Genomic DNA, 19,320 nt, shown 5'->3' with positions numbered 1-19,320 from the left:
ATCAGTCTCACTCATGTCCCAGACCTCCTCGAGTCTGCCAGGGTGAGCACACACTCATTCAATGCTATCCTGAACCTTGGGCATGGGTTGGATGATGTCTCTAACTCTTAGTAGGTTTTCTTGCCGATTAACTGATTTTATGACCAAAGATCCAAGAGAATGAAAACTGCATTCCCCACCAAACTTCATACCCTCTTATCAGTGTATGTGGTACACACACAGCTTTGTTTTAAAACTATGACCTTTGAATTCACTTCCAAGAACTCTTCTTCAAGGGAAACTAGTAGCTATCTTGATATCTGTAAAGATTTCCAGGATAGTCTATCTCTTACTCTTTCTCTCTATAGCTGGCTATCTTTCTCTCTCTTCTTTCTTTCTTTCTTTCTTTCTTTCTATCTATCTATCTATCTATCTATCTATCAATCTAATCTAATCTATCTAGATTTAAAATTTTAGCGGTGTACTCTCACAGGACCCTTTCAGGGGGACTTCAAGGTCAAAATCCTTTCCACAATAATACTAATATTTTTTCATTCTCATAACTTTATAATGAAAATTTTCCAGATTTTACATGACATGTGATGACATCATTGCTTTGATGTTAATATGTAATATATTTATTATTATTTGTAAATGAATTAATACATAAGCTATTGGGATCTCAGTAATTTAAAGAGTTCTAAAGGGTCCTGAAACTAAAAATTTTGAGAACCACTACTTTATTCTAAGGGGCCTGACTCACTTGGGAATTCTTTATTGGCTCCAGTCATTGATTGGGACAGCCTCATAGCACTGAGCTCCAATCAATGGAGTGGGCCCACCCACCATTTATGTTAACACCCAGAGGGGAAAATCCTTTCTGAGTCCACTCTTTTACTAGACAGGTGACTCAGATAACCATAAAAACAGAGAGAAAATATTAGCAGTGCACAGAAAGACTCTTGAAGTCTCTGTACAAATGTACTATTATATCTCTGTAGTAATAGTATGTATTCTCAGCAAACCTGGGCTTTCAAAATCCTTTCTCTTATTGCTAAGTAGCAATTCTCATTGCTCTGAGGAGTCCCTTAAATTTGTATCTGCAAAGCATTAACGTACACCAATACTGGGACAGTGAATGCCATTTCCATATTTGACATTTCTCCAGCCAAATTAAAATGAATAATATGCACATGAGCAGGACCATAGTACATATGAATCTGTGAGTTCCTCCACTTGCTTTTGAGTCTATAGATGGTACTATGCAAACTGCTTTCTTTAATGGGAAGTCAAAAATCATTTATTCCAGAGCTGAACAGCAAAGACTTCTTAACCTAATCAATGGGAAGCTCATTGCTCTATTTTTTTAAACATACTTTTAATTAAGCAATCCAAGAGTTTCATTTCTTTCAAATACCCTCTAAAAAGCCCGAAGCATGAGACTGATGAAGGCAAAAACAGGTCTTTAAAGCAGTATGTCTCATCTGACATTCTTTTCACTGAGAGTCACAGTGGGAAGGACACTGAAGATGACCAACTTGGATCTTGAAGAATAAGACAAAATTGTCCAGCTGGAGAATAGGGAAGAGGGCTTTTCAGTAAATTCCTGACAGAAAAAATGCAAATCCTGGGGCATATTAATTGATTTCAACTTGAAAAGTATAACATCTCTCAAAAAATTACCAACCATGTACAAATATTCCACTTGCATTTACACTGGAGTGAAGGTTATAGTACCAATCTAATTTTGTTCAACCATTTCAGATTAAGAACGTGCTTTCAAAACCACAACATGGATTAGATGACTTCTAGTTCAGATTCAATGTTTTCTAATAACTGACATTTATTCACAACTTCCATTCTTAGGGGAATCAGATTTAAATGTCATTCAATAATATTAGCTCAGTTCAAAATAGTAAGTTCCTCAGAGAAACAAACAAAACAAATGATTACTTTAGCTAAAACTATATATTTTCATAATGAAAATAACCAAAAGGTTATCTACATAAAAACCTTCTTTTTAGTACAGGAATCTCTCCTATATTACTCCCCTCCCCAAATATGGTCACTAACCTGTCAATAGTAAAGATCCCTATCTCATGAGGGTGCCAGAAGTTCTCTACTGAATAGATGAACTGCAGTTACTGGCACCTTGATGAACCCTCCTATTAAAAACAAATAGAAAATAGAAAATATTTATTTATTTAATCTTTTAAAAAATCTATAAGCTAGCAAGAATGTAGGAAATCTTAGAAGGCCAAAAAGCTAGTGAAAGTGGAAATCAGGAAGGTATGTGAATCCATTGAAGTTGGCTTTTATCTTGAGCATATTTGCAAAAACCAGGTGATATCAACCTTTGATTTTTTAATTCAGCACCTGTGGTACATAAACCTTGACACAAGCCTAAGAGGAAAAACATCTACAATGAGATTTTGTAACAACAGATTGGCCCACGTGTGATTATTTTTTTTTAAATTGCTGTTCAAGTACAGTTGTCTCCACTTCCCCCCCACAACACGCTCCCCCACCCCATCCACCCCCACCTCTCACCCTCGAACCTACCCCCCTTTGGCTTTGTCCATGTGTCCTTTATACATGTTCTTTGATGGCACATGTCATTCTTCGATCTAAATTTACACACTACTTGGATGGTCCCAAAATCCACAAAGTCAAGACTATGAGTACAATAGACCTGGGCTGGGGTGTCCCTAGGTACTTGCCAGAAGCAAAAGCAAATCTTGTCTGGAAGAACAGAACTTCAACTCTAGGCCTCAAAAAAACGCTACAGATAACTTTCCAAGAAATATGAACTCACAGTCAAAAATCAAAAGTACACACAAAGTCCAAGTATGACAAAAGCCAGCAGAAACACACAGCAAAATCACGTCTGCCAAGATTCAAACAAGTACACCTGCCCATTCCTCCCTGAAACAACAGAGATAAGTGTAATCATTCTTTCAGTTTACTTTATCTTATGTAGAAGCATCACAGATCTTTCCTCTCTCCTTTTTATAACAAGATGTCAGTAACTTTCTCCATCTTGGCTATTCTCCCCTGAACATACCCTAGCTCATGAATGAAATATTCAAGTACTCCAGGTATAGTCTGAGAACAGCAGATAGCATGGGAATACCCATCTACTTTCCCTGATCTACACCCTGCTTCTATTAATGAAGCTGAATACATAAATGTTCTTTTCAATATTCTCGACTCGCACTAATTTCAAAGAAACACATTCACGTAATATTGCTGAATCTAAGGCACCGCTCTGGGGTCCCAAGGTAAGAATGCACTTAACATTTAGGATGTATGTAAAAAAATCCAAACCTCTCACTTTTATCCCCATGAGCTACTGTCAGGTTAGATGGTGTCCTCACCAAATCCTGAATTGGTACAACTGATTTTTCTGAAACTAAATAAAATAGTTCACACTTACCTTCTTTAAAAAATGAATTTACTGGTTTGGCTCAAAATTTCAATCTAAGATATTTTTGAATATTGATTCCATTCTCCAGTGTACTAGCCACCTCTTCTTTTCTAGCTTTCAATTAAATGATGTTCAAATCTGACAAAAATAATTCTTATGTCTTTATCCAAATTGATAAAGACCCTGAAAGGTATAGGCTGTCCTGTGAGACTTGAGACAATTCTACCACATTGACAATTCATTAGCAATACCATTCTCCCTGCTGGTAGTAAGTTACTGTTTATCTCACTAGTCACCCAGAATTTAGGAAATCTTGAAGCAGTTTGGAAACACAAACATATTTAGAATGATTCTCTCCAGATATACTAGGTTCCTTTCTCTAAATTCTAATTACAGCTGTAAATTTCTCTTCCTATCTTCCTTGGTTTGGTTCAACTAACCTTTGATCAGACCCTATTATGTGTTCAGCAGAGTAGAAGACATTGCAGATGTGGAAAAAGACACAGGTATTACCACTGGACCTTCACATTCTAGTTGGGAAAACCTGATTCATTCATAAATGAAGGGGCTGTATCCTCCACCTTCTCCCCAAGCCTAAATTGTGCCAGAGAGAGTTTTCAAAAAGCTCTTCTTGTTCCTTCTTCTCCCTTCCTACCGTTCTTCCTTCCTTTAATAAGTGTTTATGAAAATCCCATTATGTTAGGCACTGTCGATATACAGTGAACCCAGCCCTAACTGACAGCAAACACATTCTAGTCCTGGGAGACAGGCAGAGACAAATGAAATGGTGCTTCGTTAGCACTGCTGTGGAGGAAACAACAAGGAGCTGATCCACACAACATCACAGAGGGGCCTATCTTAAGAAGGGAAGTCACCCGTCATGGCCTTGGTGAGTCTCCACAGTCTTCCAGTCATCCACCAGCCTCTACTGAGTAATGTCTGGCAACAGAGACAAAAGATGAAATCCTGGCCCTCCAGAAGTATGCAGATTTCAGTTATGACTTGTCTATGTGACCTTATGTGAAGAAACAAGTCTAGAAGGAAGGGGTATAAAAATCCACCCCTACTCAAGCTGGTATGGCTCAATGGATTGAGCACTGGCCTCTGAACCAAAGGGTCACCAGTTCAATTCCCAGTCAGGGCACATACCTGGGTTGCAGGTCAGGTCTCCAGTAAGGGGTGCACAAGAGGAAACCACACACTGATGTTTCTCTCCCTCTCTATCTCCCTCCCTTCCCCTCTAAAAATAAATAAATAAAATCTTAAAAAAATAATCCACCCCTACTCTCACCCTCTTGATCCCCAACCTGGGTTTTTCCATCTGTGGCCACAGCAAGAGGTTCCTAAGAAGTCAACTCCTCCTTTGCTCCACATTCTTCCTCTACTCTATATGCCAGTGCTGCTAGAAAAATGGTAAAAATGATTTTTGGGGGTGTAACCAGATGATGGAATTAGAAATATTCACACTTAAGCTTATTAGAAATCGCCCTGATTCCAGCTCAGGCCTGATTCTCTAATAAAGTAGCCAGAGGCTGCTGGTTGCTAAGCTTCCCATCACCTTCTCATTCAGGCAAGGTTCCTGGTGTATAGTTGTCTTTACTCAGCCCAAAGCCCTCTTATTCTTTTAAGTCAGGGTTAACAGGTTGGATGGGACAGAGTCTCAGGGGATCTCCAGGGCTGGACAAATAGTGTTTTAGCCAGGTTGATAGAGTCTCAGATATGGCACCTGCCTGCTGGCTCTGTGGCTGTTGGGGGAGGGCTCAAAGAAGGGACAATGGCTTCTGCCTGCCTTTCTGTCTAAGAGAAAGCTGTCCCCCAGCTCCTACCTTGATGCCAGACACTTCAGTTCCTCCCTGTATGTCACTGGCACCTTTCAAGCTGCTACCCTGGTGCTGGAGCTCAGAGGGAGTGAGTCTGAATAAGTCTGTGTGTGGGTTCTTTAAGGGGAACTGCTTGAGACTCCAGAAGTCTCTTCCACTGACTCAATCCCTGCTGGTTTTGGCAGCCAGAAGTTATGGGGACTTATTATATTCCTGGCACTGGAACCCTGGACTGGGAAGCCTAATGTGGGGCTGGGACTCCTCACTCCTCAGATATCCCTTCCGAATTTTTATCTACCACATGTGGATGTGGAACCAAGCTGTTCCATGTCTGCACCCCTCAGACCAGTCTGGATGGATGTGGTTTCTTTAATTCTGTATTTGTCAGACTTCCATTCAACTCAATTTCTGATGGTTCTGAGTCTCATCTAGCACATTTTAAGAAGGCTGTTACCCTTGGGAAACAAAGGGAGATGGTGCTCCTTGGCCAAGAGCCTACTGACACCCATGAATTATACGAAGCTTCTTCATGTTCCTTTTCCCTTATGTTTTACAGGAACCATATTGAGTTACATATCTCAGAGACTTGCTTTGAAATATGTGGATTATTTATCATGTTACATTGTTGTAAGAACTTTTGAACAAATGAAAAAGAAGCCTACATATATATTTTAACCTCATTTTTATATCCCACTGTCTGTTGACTTTCTAAGCACCTGTACCAGGCAGGCTGTTTGATTCATTCCTTGGTTACAAAATAATTTTCACACTTTCATCCTCCCAAAACTATTTTGTCCCTTTTCTTCACTAAGCAAAAGTCTACCCTGATCTCAGCCTAATTTGTGTTTCTTTCAAAGTACCACTGATGACTTCCCTCCTGGGCATTCCTCAATCCCATCTCTACTTCCAACAGTTTCACTACAGAGACCCTGAAGGTAGGGACATGGGGGTTTTAGATAAATTGGCAGTGCCTGGTTTAAGCTCATTTTATGGCAGTAAGATTAAAGAGAGAAAAAAACACATTGTGGTAGATAATCCTAAAATGGTCCCATAATCTCTGCATCCTAGTGTTCAGGCCTTTGTGTAATACCTCCTACTGAATATGGGTGGGACCTGTGCCTTGCTTCTACCAATAGAATACAGCAAAGGATATGAGATGTATGTGATTGCATGTATATAACTATGTTAGATGAAACTGTAATGTGTCTTGTGAGAAAGCGCTCTCCCTTGCTGGCCTTGATGAAACAAGTCACAATGCTGGGGAGGCCCACATGGCAAGGAAATGAAGGCAGCCTCTAGCTGATAGCCAGCAAGAACTGAATGCTGCCAACAACCGTAAGAGCTCAGAAGCGAATTCTTCCCCTGTTGATCCTCATATGAGATGGCAACCCTAGGTAGCACCTCTATTGCAACCTGGTAAGAGTCTAAAACAAAGAACTCTGCTAAGCTGTACTCAACTGCTGACCCACACAAACTATATGGTAATAATGTGTGTTGTTTTAAGCCACATCTGTGATAATATTGCTATGTAGCAATAGATAACTAATTCGACAAAAAAAAAAAAAAAAAAAAAAAAACCCATAGAGAAAGAGAAGAGCAGCCTCTGATATCTAAGAGCTAGTCTCAACAAGGCCTTGATGTTGATTGAGCTGTCCTGTACTTGTCCTGTGCTAGGCCTTGCTGTTAACCACAAACAATTCCAAAAAAACGTCAACGCCAGACAAGGTCATAAAGACAGAGGCAAAAATTATGACCATTCTGTAATCATGTCTGAACATGAACAAAAACCTCAACATTGCCCAAATCCCTCAAATGACCAAACATCCCCCTATATTGGCTAATATAAGTACACAACTTTAACCTTGATTCACCCCCATTGTGTATATATATGAGATTTACTTAGATGTCCATTCACTGAATTGCCTTTCCTTAAAGCATCCAACACAGAGCAAAGCATTAGGCTCTTGAACTTTCACCCAATGACCTAAAACAAGGCTAAATCCTATAACAAGTCTTTTCTACTGTCTCCTTATTGAGATGCTGCATGGTTCCCCATTGTTGTGGGGTCTCCCCATAGAACCAGCAACAAACTCAACTTGTTCAACTAGAGGTGTGTCCCTAGTGGTCTTTGGCTCTTCATTACTGATAGTACTTTATACTGTTACAACTTATTTATAAGGCAACACACAGGAGTCATTACCCAATCACCAACTCCTAGGAAACGTTTTAGCAGAAAATACTTGCTCAGACTTTACAACAGTATTATCTACAATGGCAAACAGAAACAACTTAAAAGTCTAACAGTTGGAAAATGTTTAATGAATTGTGTTGTATCAACACATGGCTTACCTAGTATTCACATAATCATGAAGGCTAAAACAGAAGGTGCTTAGGGTCTGATGTGACAAAAAAAATGCAGACTATAAAAATGAAAATAAAGGTTACCCATTAGCTGAACAGCTATAATGTGCCAGGCACTATTTTAGGCATTTTGGTCAGTTCATTTAATCTTCACAATGTCAAGAAAGTAATATTATTTCCATTTTGCAGAAGAAGATACTAAGGGCAAGGAAAGGTTAAATAAATTGGCCATCATCACATAGCTGGGAGTAGAGGAGACAGATATGAATCAAAATATGACTCCAAATGCTGTGTTTTTAACTACGCTGTTCTACCTCTTTTAGAAATACATGATGATTGCAACTAGGTACAACTATGGTATCAGAAACAAACACTAGAAGGCAATATGCAAATGTCAAATACCTGTGATATGGGATTAGGATTAAAGGCAATTTAATTTTAAAAATCATCATCTTTAATGCTATATGATCTACTCAATGCAAACACCACAGCTAATCAAGTAATGCACTCCTGACCTCCAATTCTCTCTGAGAAATTAAATTATATGTCTTTGGAAAGAGAGCGATCCAAAACTATTTGTAATTTTACTCTTTTCTGGCCTTCTGAGCAAGACAGTGAGTGAGCTGGTTTCGACTGTCTGGGGGAGAGGTTCTGTTGCCCCTGTTCCCCAGATCAATGCTTCTTAACACGGGTTTTCTAATCCAACTTTCATAGAATCCAAAATGTCCTCTATTTCAATTTACAACAAAGGGAAGGTGACAGTGGTCATAGTGCCTTCTGAGGTTTGCCCAGAAAAGGATTAGGTTATCCTAAAAGTACACAGCTACATCTTCAAGTCTTATGAGTTTTTTTTTTATTGGGAGATGACCATCCGCTGTGACATCCCTTCCCAATTACATCATCTGCATAATCACTTCAGGAGACTATTGCACAGGGGTCAAAGCAGAGCTAATTTTTTGACAGGGAAAGCAAAGCTGGATGCTTCAAAAGACATGAACATTTTAGGGGGGGCAGAATGAGTACGGTGGGGAAGAAAGGATGTGAGACAATGCCTTGTAAATTTGATTTTACTGATACTACCTTTCAGCCACACCAGAATCAGTTATGTGCAAAATGATTAATCACTGTCTCCCTGAGATATTCAAGGTCCTGCTGCCTATTCTCAGCATGAAAAAAATATAGCACTGAAATATGACTTTCAGGCTTATGTTCATTCTATACCCTTTAAATACAGTGGAACAAAAAATTTTGCCTTGGGCTGAGTTATGGGGTTTATCTCCTAAGTGGCAAAGCTTCATTCCTCAGCCCAATCACCAAACTGAGCCCAAGTCATAAGAAGCCTGGTAGGGAAGGAAAAATGCCTGTGCTGTACACCTCAGGCATCGATTTATCAGAGGTGATAATTGTTCTGAGAGACAGGTTTTCTCTTTATGTTTATAGAAAAATAGGCACTGAAAAGAAAATTAATTTAGTTAATGGGCAAATGCTGATGGCTTTGTGAGACATATGTTTTTTGACAAGTGTAGCTGACGAATTACAACCTGCCTCCATCACTGCTAGGGGAGGGTGTAGAGAAAAAGGACAAATCTTTGGGGCATTACCTGAGGCAAAGACTCCAGCTGAGCCCCCACATACCTTCTCTGCATACTCAGACACAATCTGCTTGATCTCAGCGGAGCAGAGTCCCACGATCTGGCCCACGGAGCTTGCGGTGAGACGGCTCTGCAATCACAGGGAGGGTGTGTTCTCAAGGCCATGCCTTGTCTGTCGCAGAACTGGGAAACCTAACACTCTGAGTACTACAACAAAACAGGTAATATTCCCAGGGAGAAAATAATTCGGCTTTTGTTTATGTATTCATCAACAAGGAAGGGAGAAAACAAGCTTCAGGACAAATGTGCAGCTACCTTCCCCACTTCCTGAGGCACTTGGCTCACTGCCAGATTCTCTTGGCATCCTGGGTACCTCTGGAAAATCATTCTTCATCCTTTATACTCCATCCCAAGGTCTCTCTTCCTAAAGGGCACTACACAGAGCCTGTAGGGAACTTGGCAGCCTTAGGACTCAGGGAAAAAGGAAGGTCAAATGGGAGAATAATCTCAGGACTCCTAAAATATCACTACCACAGGCCTTTCCTGACTTCCAAAGAAATGATCCTTTCAAAGTTCTTGGTTAAACCTCCTGGAAAGCCCTTGACTTCTGAGAAGACCAACTCTAAATTCGGTATTCTATTTTCTACCTAGATGGTAGGAAGCAAACAGAAGACAGTGGTTCCCTCGGCATGGGATGCAACTCATGGTTGTGAAGAAGGAGAACTGAAGCATGGCTATTTCACCGAGGCCCATATGGTGCTGTCCCAGTAGGAATATCCTGCCTTCTTCACAAGGGTCCCTCAAGTCTTCCTCCTAGAGGTTCCCATGGATGGATGGCAACACTATAAAAAGCTTCCCAAAAGAGAGAGCCCTAGGAAGCAGGAAGCACTGAGTGCTGAAAAGACAGGGCTCTGAAAAAGGTGGTTCCTCTGGCAAGAGGCCCCACAGAGCCAAGCAGGTTGGTTCCAAGTCCCCATCTCCACACCACACCCTCCCCCACAACCACTCCCACCTCACCTCTTCATTTGCCATTGCAGTCATCTTGGTCATCAGTGACTGAATACGCTGCTAAGAGAGGAATGCAGAGAAGAAGCAGTGAGTAGAGTAGATTCTGACCACCTAAGACTAACACAGTATGTCTAAACAGGACAGTGTTTTGTTTGATTTCCTTTTATGGAGAGTCTTATGAGAGGTGATAAAAGCAAAGTGGAAAGGGTGTGAAAGGTCAACTAACAGCAGCTGGCTGAGGGAAGCACCTGGCCATTCTGGAAAGCTGGGGATGAAAGTGAAATTTCTTCCTAAATGGTTAAGCAGGGGACCTTCAGGGGACCTATGTGGGCTACATACCTCTTCAGCAGCTTGAAGCTCATCTTCCTCATGAGCATCAGCTTTTTCTGCAGCTGAGATCCCTGCGGGAAGTGCTGTTTTCTTGTCCTCAGCCTAGAAGGCAAGATGCAAAATCAGCTGAGCATTGGAGTTGGAGACTCAGTAGAGAAAGGACAATACTGCAAAGAGGCATGAGGCTGTGAAAGAAAACACACAGATCTGGAGAGCTGAACCAATCCCTGAGAAAGAATGGAAAATCCAGAGACCCGAGTTTCCATTCCAACAGCAGAGCAAGCAGGTTGAGCTTCAGAACCCGGCCAATCCCTGTCTCCATTACTAAACTGCTTGCCAATTAAATCCCTATGAAATCATTCACATTTGCCAGACTTATCCTTACATTTTGATAGGGTCTTTCCCTTACTTTAATGCTTTCAAGAACAGATCAATGCCTAAAGGAGGGCTTTTCAAAACTGCCAGTTGAGACCTATTAGTGGGACACGAAAATAATTTAGGTAGGACGAGCATCTAAACAGATTAAATAAAAATAATAAAGAAAGAACATATCAGAGTGCTTTGCAGGTAGTCAAGGGTTAAGTACTGCTTTATGAAACTTGAAGTCAATAAAGTTTGAAAGCCACTGGCCTAAGGGATAAAAATCTAAACTGCTTCACCTGGTGATCAAGCTCCACATTCTGTATCCAGTCTCAGGCCCTAAATGTACCACACCACACTTAAGATATTTGAATTAACTACGGTTCCTCAAATGTGGGTTGGGAGTCTTCAGTTCTTGGTTTTAATTCCACCTCTGCCATCAATCACCTGGGTGACCTCAGGCTTGCCTTCTCTGGATATTAGAGTCTTCTAGGGTTGAAAGAGAGGACTGGTCTCAAATTCCCTTCTCAGACAATTCCAATTCTGGAATGCTTTTCTATAACAAGTCTACAACTGACCCTGGGGAACACCCTAGCTCCCAACTGCTGTGTGTATCTATAGGGAACAAGACTTCCAGTTCAAATGTGCCATCTGACACAAGAATGAGAAGATGAGCCTGATGCGAATACTCTTTCATGGGCATTTCATGATTTTTCCAATTATAATCAACCTTATTCCAGGATATAGTCATATGCATAAACATTCCTTTAAGACTGAAATCATACATTAAATTAAATGTATGCATCAAATTCTTATATATCAGATGCCACATGACATACTGAAATCCAAAAAAAATGCCTTGTTTTGGAGGAAATGACTGGTTGAGTGAAAACACAAATGTGGAAAAAATAAATAACAAGAAAGCCAAAAAAAGATATAATCAGTGCATGACTGATTGCTAATGAAATAATAACAATAATTATAATAATAACAACAACTAGTGTTTAAAATGTGTGGATCACTCTGTGTCCTTTGTATTTTAATCTTCACAACAATGTTACAAGGTAGTACAATTACTGCCCCCATTTTATAGATGCTGTGAACTAAGGAACAATGATTAAGCATATTGTCCAAAGTCACACAGAGAAAGAATGAGGTTAGGATTTGAAACCAGCAAGTCCGGCTTTAGAATGCATGCTTTAATCACTGTCAGGGCTCTCCGATGACCGACACAACAAGAGGCTGGGATCAGGGAAGGACTCCAAAACGAAAATGGGAAGGATGTGGAACCTAGACAGAGGGAGGGGTGGCAAGAGAACAAAAGGAGGAGTGGTGTCTCATTCCAGAAAATCTGGGGGTCAGGTGAGGAATGAGAAAAAAGATTATTAATAGACCTCACGCTGCAGAACTCTACTGTTTAAGAGGTCATTGATTATTTTAGTTAGCACTTTATTATTTTAAAGGCAGTGGTTAAGAGTGCATACTTGATGTCACACAGACCTGGATTCAGATTCTTAATATGGCAATTAAGAAGCTGTGAGATCTTGGACAAATGACTGAGCCTCTCTGGGCCTCACCTTTCTAATCTGAAATATAGGAATAAGCATGTTCCTCATAGAGTTGTTCAGAGGAGTAAGTGGAAAAAATACATGTGGAGCTCTGAACCAAGGACCTGGAACACAGTAAAGGTCTGGCACTATAAGATTTATGTGCATGCCCTGCTTCTGACGTTAAGGATCACTAATAAATAAATAAATGAAGAAAAATCTTTGAGACTAATTTGTGAAGTTAGAAAAATCCATCTTGACTTACCTGATTTTTTCCACACTAGCTATCCTAGTACAGGGGAGTGCCTGTAATTTATGGTTGTGTTCTATTTCACTGCCAGTATCCTGTTTGCACCTGTCTGTGGTCTCTCCCACTCGATGAGGAATGTTCAGGGTCTTGGCAGTGGACTTCGCCTTCACACTTTTAGAATTATTAGACCCCACAGGATTGACCCAGGGGCCATGACATCTAATCACCCTTCACTTCCAGCCCCAGATGAGGCTGCCACTTCAGCTCCCCTAGCCTGGTGAAGCACATCTTCACAGCCCTGGGTTGCCCAAGGACCAGAGCCCGCTGGGCAGTAGCCCTGCCTTCCCACCCCTGCTGGGCAGCCTGTCAGTGTGAGACAGAGACAAAAGGGAGGGTCACTTCCATCTCTCAAATTTTCTCTCCCATTATATATGCTTTTCTTACCTTCTCTATTTTGCTCTGGCGGCTAAATCCGTATCTCCTGCAGGCCACACAAAAAGGAGTTCAATTACTATTCAAAAATCATATAAAGTTAGTAAAATGCATTTTCATTGGATTTTTATATGAAAAGTGAATTTAGGCTATTTGGTGACTGGAGAAAATACTTTAAATATCTATACCACAAACATATTCCACTGTTTTTGAATAAAGGACCAGCCACCCTATTTGCCATATAGATACTTAAGGGGGAACTCCCAGACAGTGCAGTGTGCAACATTCTCTTTAAGTGCAATCGTTACTCTGAAGAAGGAGCTGCATTTCAGATCCACAGTGTAAGCTAAGAGCCTTAAAAATACCTGTATAAACAAATATGAATGTATTTGCTCAAGCTAAACATGCTTTCTAATGCCAACTTTCACAACCTCAGTCCACCCCATTTTTTATTCTCAAGCATAAATTAAGCATTTTGCCAATAATGTGTTCACGTCACTCAACTTTAAATTCAAAAAAATTCACAAACGCACTTTAGTTTAAATTAGTTTATTTTCTGGCTGTAATTACTATCTACTTTTTTAAAGTAAGTATTACAATGCAAAAGCCATTTGACCTAAAACAAAAAGGATGATGAAAAATACCCAACCTCACTTACCTATAAGAAGTTTATAAGGAAATAAAAGTTACATGCAACCATTTAAGAAATACAGATTCAGGGCTCTGGCTCTGCTCTCACTCATGCCAGGCCTCACTTAATGTTTCAGTATGCTGCCCTCTTAGCTGGTCTCCAGCCTCCAGCCTCACTATATTCCCACTCTTCTTCCCCATTCTCCTTTTTAAAAATATTTTATTTAGTTTTAGATAGAGTGGATGGGAGGGAGAGAAGAGAGAGAAAAGCATCTATGTGTGGTTGCCTCTCTCATGCCCCGTCCTGGGGACCTGGCTTGTAACCCAGGCATGGGCCCTGACTGGGAATTGAATCAGTGACCCTTTGGTTCACAGGCTGGTGCTCAGTCCTGAGCCACACCAGGGCTTCTTCCCCATACTTATCCAACTTCCCATTGGCCTGATCTGCACCAATCAACAACAGGCCTCTTCCCTCAAGACAAAACAGGACCTCCTGGGCACTCTCATTAGGGCTTCCTTTCTATGGCCCTGCCTAACAGCCTTCCTGCAGCTCACCCATACATGCTCCATTGCACCCAGCCTGAACAGACAGCTTTGTACACACTGGGGTGTCTTCTCCCCTTCTATTTTCCTATCCACTCCTCTCACTTCAGCTCTAAAGCCTCCTTTTCTCCAAAGTGTCCTCATGCACAGACACCCTGCCCTAGATGATCCATCCCTCCTACGTCTATACATGTTCCCCCACTTCCTACATGGCAATCATGTATAACTACCTATTTCCATGTCTGCAGCCTTCTCCTGGAGGGCACTGATGCTACTTTTACATTTGCTATTTCCAATATGTGTTGAAATAAATAAACTAAAACAAGTGAAAGAAAACAAAGAAATCAAGAAGCCAAAAGTATCACCTGACTATGCAATAGATTGTCATATAATCAGAGAAACCACTAAGTTAACTGCTGGGCACAACATGCACAACCATTAGGCATAAATCTATAGACCCAAAGTGCAGAGGGGTAAGATGGCGGCCAAGTAGGTGGAAGCTGAGCCTACTTGCTCCTGCCCCCAGCAGGGATTTTCAGCTGATCTTCCAACAAGTGACATGAACAATCAACAGAATCTTAGCTGATAAGAATTTTGAAGCCATGAGGTAAAGAGGAGGCTTTGCTCCATCCAGTAAGAGATTTTATAAGTTGAAGGGAAGGTACTCTGCATGAGGTCCCTGCAGTAGAGGAGAGAGAAAGCAGCTTAGTAACTCTCACCCCTCCTGGAGTGGGGTAGCGGTCCCAGTCCCATACAGGGAACCCCCAACCCTAATCAGGAGACACCTGGGAGGATATATGGAGTCTGGGAGACTCAGGCTGCACACACAGAGCAAGTAGAATGTCTACACCTACAGAGCCAACTGGAAGAGTTCAAGAGAGAAATTCTAGCTCCTAAGACTGTCGGAGGCACTGGCAGGCTGCGGCCAGACCTGATTGAGAAAGACTTGCCTTTTGGGGAAGTGGAGTGTACAGAGAGCCAGGCAGTGGAACAGGGCTGCAGTGTGGGTGACATGTAGGGACTTTTTTAAAGAGAGGAGTGGAGGCATGGCTGAGTAGGGAACCCACGCATATGCACAGCAAAGAGGCTAGATTCAAAATGCGATTCATGCATGCTGAACCCAGCTGGCCAGGTAGAGTGGAAGGCTGTACACTGCAGGGCCCTATCCAGCATAGCTGGCAATTGGGGTGGGGGAGGGGTGCACACAGAACAGAGGGTTTGGGTCTGAGGGCCCTGCAAGAGCAGTGAGCTGGGAACTGTATGGACAGGAGCTGAGCACCTGAGATTCTTTGTAGCCAGGCAGGGCCACTCAAACCATGGAGTACAAATTTCTGGGAAGAGGAAGATGTGCCCAACCCCCACCTGCATGACAGCAAACTCCACACAGTAAGGCCAGGCTCAAAAACCCACTGCTGAGCACCTATCTGTAGGGGAAAGAAAGAGAATCTCCAAAGGAGCCCTTTATGAACTTTTATTAGATCCTATGCTGGCTCCTCTTTGGGCCCTATTCCACTGAAAAGAGCAGAGCAGAGAGATCAAAAATTGGTGCAGCAGTAAGTATTCAGGCTACACCCAGCCTCAGCTCTCATAGAGCTGCCATCAGCACCAAGCAGGAAAGAGCTCACCCTTTTACAGACATTGGCCCCTAACATGAAACAGACAGCTAATAAACTAGAAACTACATATTATTGGAAATAATCTGGGACAGACCAAGACATTTGGCCTAGGGGTAGGGGAACATACCTACCATCTTCCCTAGACACTGAACAGGGCCTCCTGAGGGATGATCCTCGGATCCCACCCCCCTGATCACACCAGAGGCTCCCTCTGGAAGCAGGTGGAGGTGGTACATGTGGTGCTGTCAGATGTGCTGTTGGATGAACCACCCCTGGGCCTTGTGCTGATAAAAAGCCATTAGGGCAGAACAGAAAGGATGAGGCAAGCGTGAAGGAGACAGCCACAGACTGTAGATTGCTTATAGCTTCAAACTGGCTGCCGAAAGCTAGACTATGACACCACCTGACATCAGGAAAGGATCCTGAAGGAAGACAGTAGGCCAACAAACACTAGACTCTGCTGAGATCAATTTTACCTCATTTTTTTCATTATTTGTGCTATTTTTTTCTCCTGCATAGCTTTTTAACATTGCTTCTTTGTCTTCAATTTTGTTCCTACTATTCACTATTTTTATTTATATATATGTTTGTTTTACTTTTATATTTTTAAATTTTTTTTAGTTTTAATTCCAATCTCATATTTTACTCTTCCCTCTTCTTACTCTATTTTGTTTTCATCCTTCTCTTTCTTATTATTCTTTTAAATTTTATTTTTTCACTTTCTACACCTTGTTTCTATTCCTTATTCTTACTATTACTCCTCCCTCCATGCTCTCAAAACCATCTTTCTTTCCATTAGTCATCTCACATTCTTTTCCCTTTCTTATAATATCTTTATTGTAGTTCCACCTTTATTAATATTTCCTCAGTTGTCATTGATATTAGGGTTATTGTTGCATTTCTTCAATTTTGTTTCCTATTGTTCACTATTTTTAAAATTTTTAAATCTCATTTTTCACTGTTCCCCTGTCCTACTCCATTTTGCCTTCCTCCTGCTCTATCTTACCTTCATTTTAAATTTTATTTTCTCCCTTTCTTAGCCTTGTTTCTAATACATATGCTTATTGTTTCTCCTCCCTGTATCTTCTTGAAATCATTTTTCTTTCCTTTAGACCTCTCATAATCTCTTTTCTTTCTTATAATGCTATTATTTTCTTTCCATCTTTATGAAGCTTTGCCCCTTTGGCATAGATATTGCTGCGGTGGTTGTTTTTCTTCAATTTGTTCCTATTTTTCCATTATTTTTTTCTCCAAATTTTGTATTTTACTATTCTCTTTTCTTATTCAGGTTTACCTATTCCCTCCCTATTTTATTTAACATTGTAAATTTTATTTTTTTCCTTTTCCTTACCTTGTCTCTATTCCCTACTCTTATTTCTCCTCCCCCTACCCTCTCAAAATCATTTTTCTTCCTGTTAGTCACCTCATATTCTTTTTCCCTTTCATATAACGTTTTTACTCTCTTCCCACCTTTATAAATCTTAGCTCACTTGTTGTTGGTATCGTGGTAGTTGTTGAGAGGTATTTTGCTGGTGTAAGTTTTGATTGCTGGGATGTTTTGTTCTGGCAGCTCCTGTACGACAGCATACAAGATGTGGTGGGGGCTGTAACACTCAGTCAGCCAGCCTGAGGTGAGAACCCACCAATGAATGAGCCACCGACAACCAAAACCCAATTACAACAAGAGAGCCCACATAAACTGCATAAAAGGCATCTCTAGAGTACCCACATCAGGAGTACAAGGAAACTGTACCACTGAGTCCCACAGGATTCCTACCACAGAAAGCCACTCAACAAAGACAGGGAGTCAAAGCTAATCACTCTAACACACAGAAACAAACAAAAAGAGCCACCTAAAATGCAGAGGCAAAGAAACAATCACCAATTGAAAGGAAAGGAGAAATCCACAGAAAAAGTGCTAAAAAAACTGAGGCAAGCAATTTATCAGATATAACTGTTCAAAGTAATGGTTATAAGGATGCTAAAGGAACTCAATGAGAATGACAAGGAACTACATCAGCATGAAAAGGGACATAGAAACTATGAAAAATAACCAGGAGGAATGAGGAATACAATATCTGAAGTGAAGTATACACTAGAAGGAAAAAAAAGCAGGCTAGGTGAAGCAAAGGATCAAATCAGCAAATTAAAGGTACACATAAAAACACCCAGTCAGAGCAATAAAATGAAAAAAGACTAAAAAGGAATGCAGATAGTTTAAAGGGGCTGTAGGACAATATGAAACATAACAATATTTGCATATAGGGATTCCATTAAGAAGAAGAAAAGGAGCAAGGGATAGAAAACCTGTTTGAAAAAATAATGACAGAATACTTCCCTAACTTGATAAGGGGAAAAGTCATGCAAGTTCAGGAAGCACAGAGGGTGCCAATAGAGAAGAACCTAAAGAGGCCCACTGCAAGAAACATCATAATTAATTTGACAAAATTTAAAGAGAGGGTTTTAAAGGCAACAAGGGAGAAACAGCTAGTGACATACAAGGGAGCTCCGATAAGGCTATTGGCTGATTTCCCAATGGAAACACTACAAGCCAGAAAGGACTGGCACAAAATATTCCACGTAATGAAAAGCAAAGATCAGCAAACAAGACTACTCTACCCAGCAAGGCTCTCATTTAACATGGAAGGTAAAATAAGGAGTTTCCCAGACAAAAAAAAAAAAAAAAAAAGAAAGAAAGAAAAAGTTTAAAAGAGTACATCTCCATCAAATCAGCATTGCAAGAGATGCTAAAGGGACTGCTTTAAGAAGATGAAGAAAAAGAAAGAGAGAGAGGTACAAGGAATACAGGCATGAAGGGAAAAAAATGGCAATAAATAGCCCTGGCTGATGTGGTTCAGTGGATTGAGCACCGGCCTGTGAATGAAAGGGTCGCTGGTTCAATTCCCAGTCAGGGCACATGCCTGGGTTTCAGGCCAGGTCCCCAGTAAGGGGTGCATGAGAGGCAATCACAGATAGATGTTTCTCTCCCTCTCTTTCTCCTTCCCTTCCTCTGTGTAAAAATAAATAAATTCTTTTAAAAAATGGCAATAAATAAATACCCATCAATAACAACCTTAAATGTAAAAGGATTAAATGCACCGCACCAATCAAAAGACATAGGATAATTGAGTGGATAAGAAGACACAATCTGCATATATGCTGCCTACAAAAGACCCACCTCAGAACATATGCTCTACATAAGTTGAAAGGGAAGGAATGGAAAAAATTTTTTTCAAGCAAATGGACATAAAAGAAAAAGATGCGATAGCAATACTTAGATAAAATAGACTTCAAAACAAAAGCCATAACAAAAGACAAGGAAGGTCACTATGTAATACTTAAGAGAGTTGTCCAACAAGAGGATTTAATCCTTGTAAACATATATGCACCCTCTATGGAAGAACATAAAAACATAAGGAAAATCT

The 19,320-nt window shown here is 40.7% G+C and overlaps 1 protein-coding gene across 4 annotated transcripts in view; it reads right to left on the bottom strand.

The window, feature by feature from the left end:
* CCDC93 (coiled-coil domain containing 93) overlaps window positions 1-19,320 on the bottom strand; it is a 109,363-nt gene that overhangs the window by 52,608 nt on the left and 37,435 nt on the right. For all 4 annotated transcript variants that reach the window (XM_045203022.2, XM_045203024.2, XM_024569761.3 and 1 more), the window contains 4 exons: window positions 13,119-13,155; window positions 10,527-10,619; window positions 10,197-10,247; window positions 9,223-9,309 (listed from right to left, as the gene is read on the bottom strand). In XM_045203022.2, coding sequence (XP_045058957.1) covers window positions 9,223-9,309; window positions 10,197-10,247; window positions 10,527-10,619; window positions 13,119-13,155 — 268 coding nt within the window. The remainder of the gene's footprint in view (window positions 1-9,222; window positions 9,310-10,196; window positions 10,248-10,526; window positions 10,620-13,118; window positions 13,156-19,320) is intronic.

This window comes from Desmodus rotundus, chromosome 2 (genome assembly GCF_022682495.2).
Source record: "Desmodus rotundus isolate HL8 chromosome 2, HLdesRot8A.1, whole genome shotgun sequence".
In the NCBI taxonomy this organism is placed as follows: Eukaryota; Metazoa; Chordata; class Mammalia; order Chiroptera; family Phyllostomidae; genus Desmodus; species Desmodus rotundus.
The sequence above is the reverse complement of the archived record's forward strand: the minus strand, read 5'-3'. Positions and strand labels throughout refer to the sequence as shown.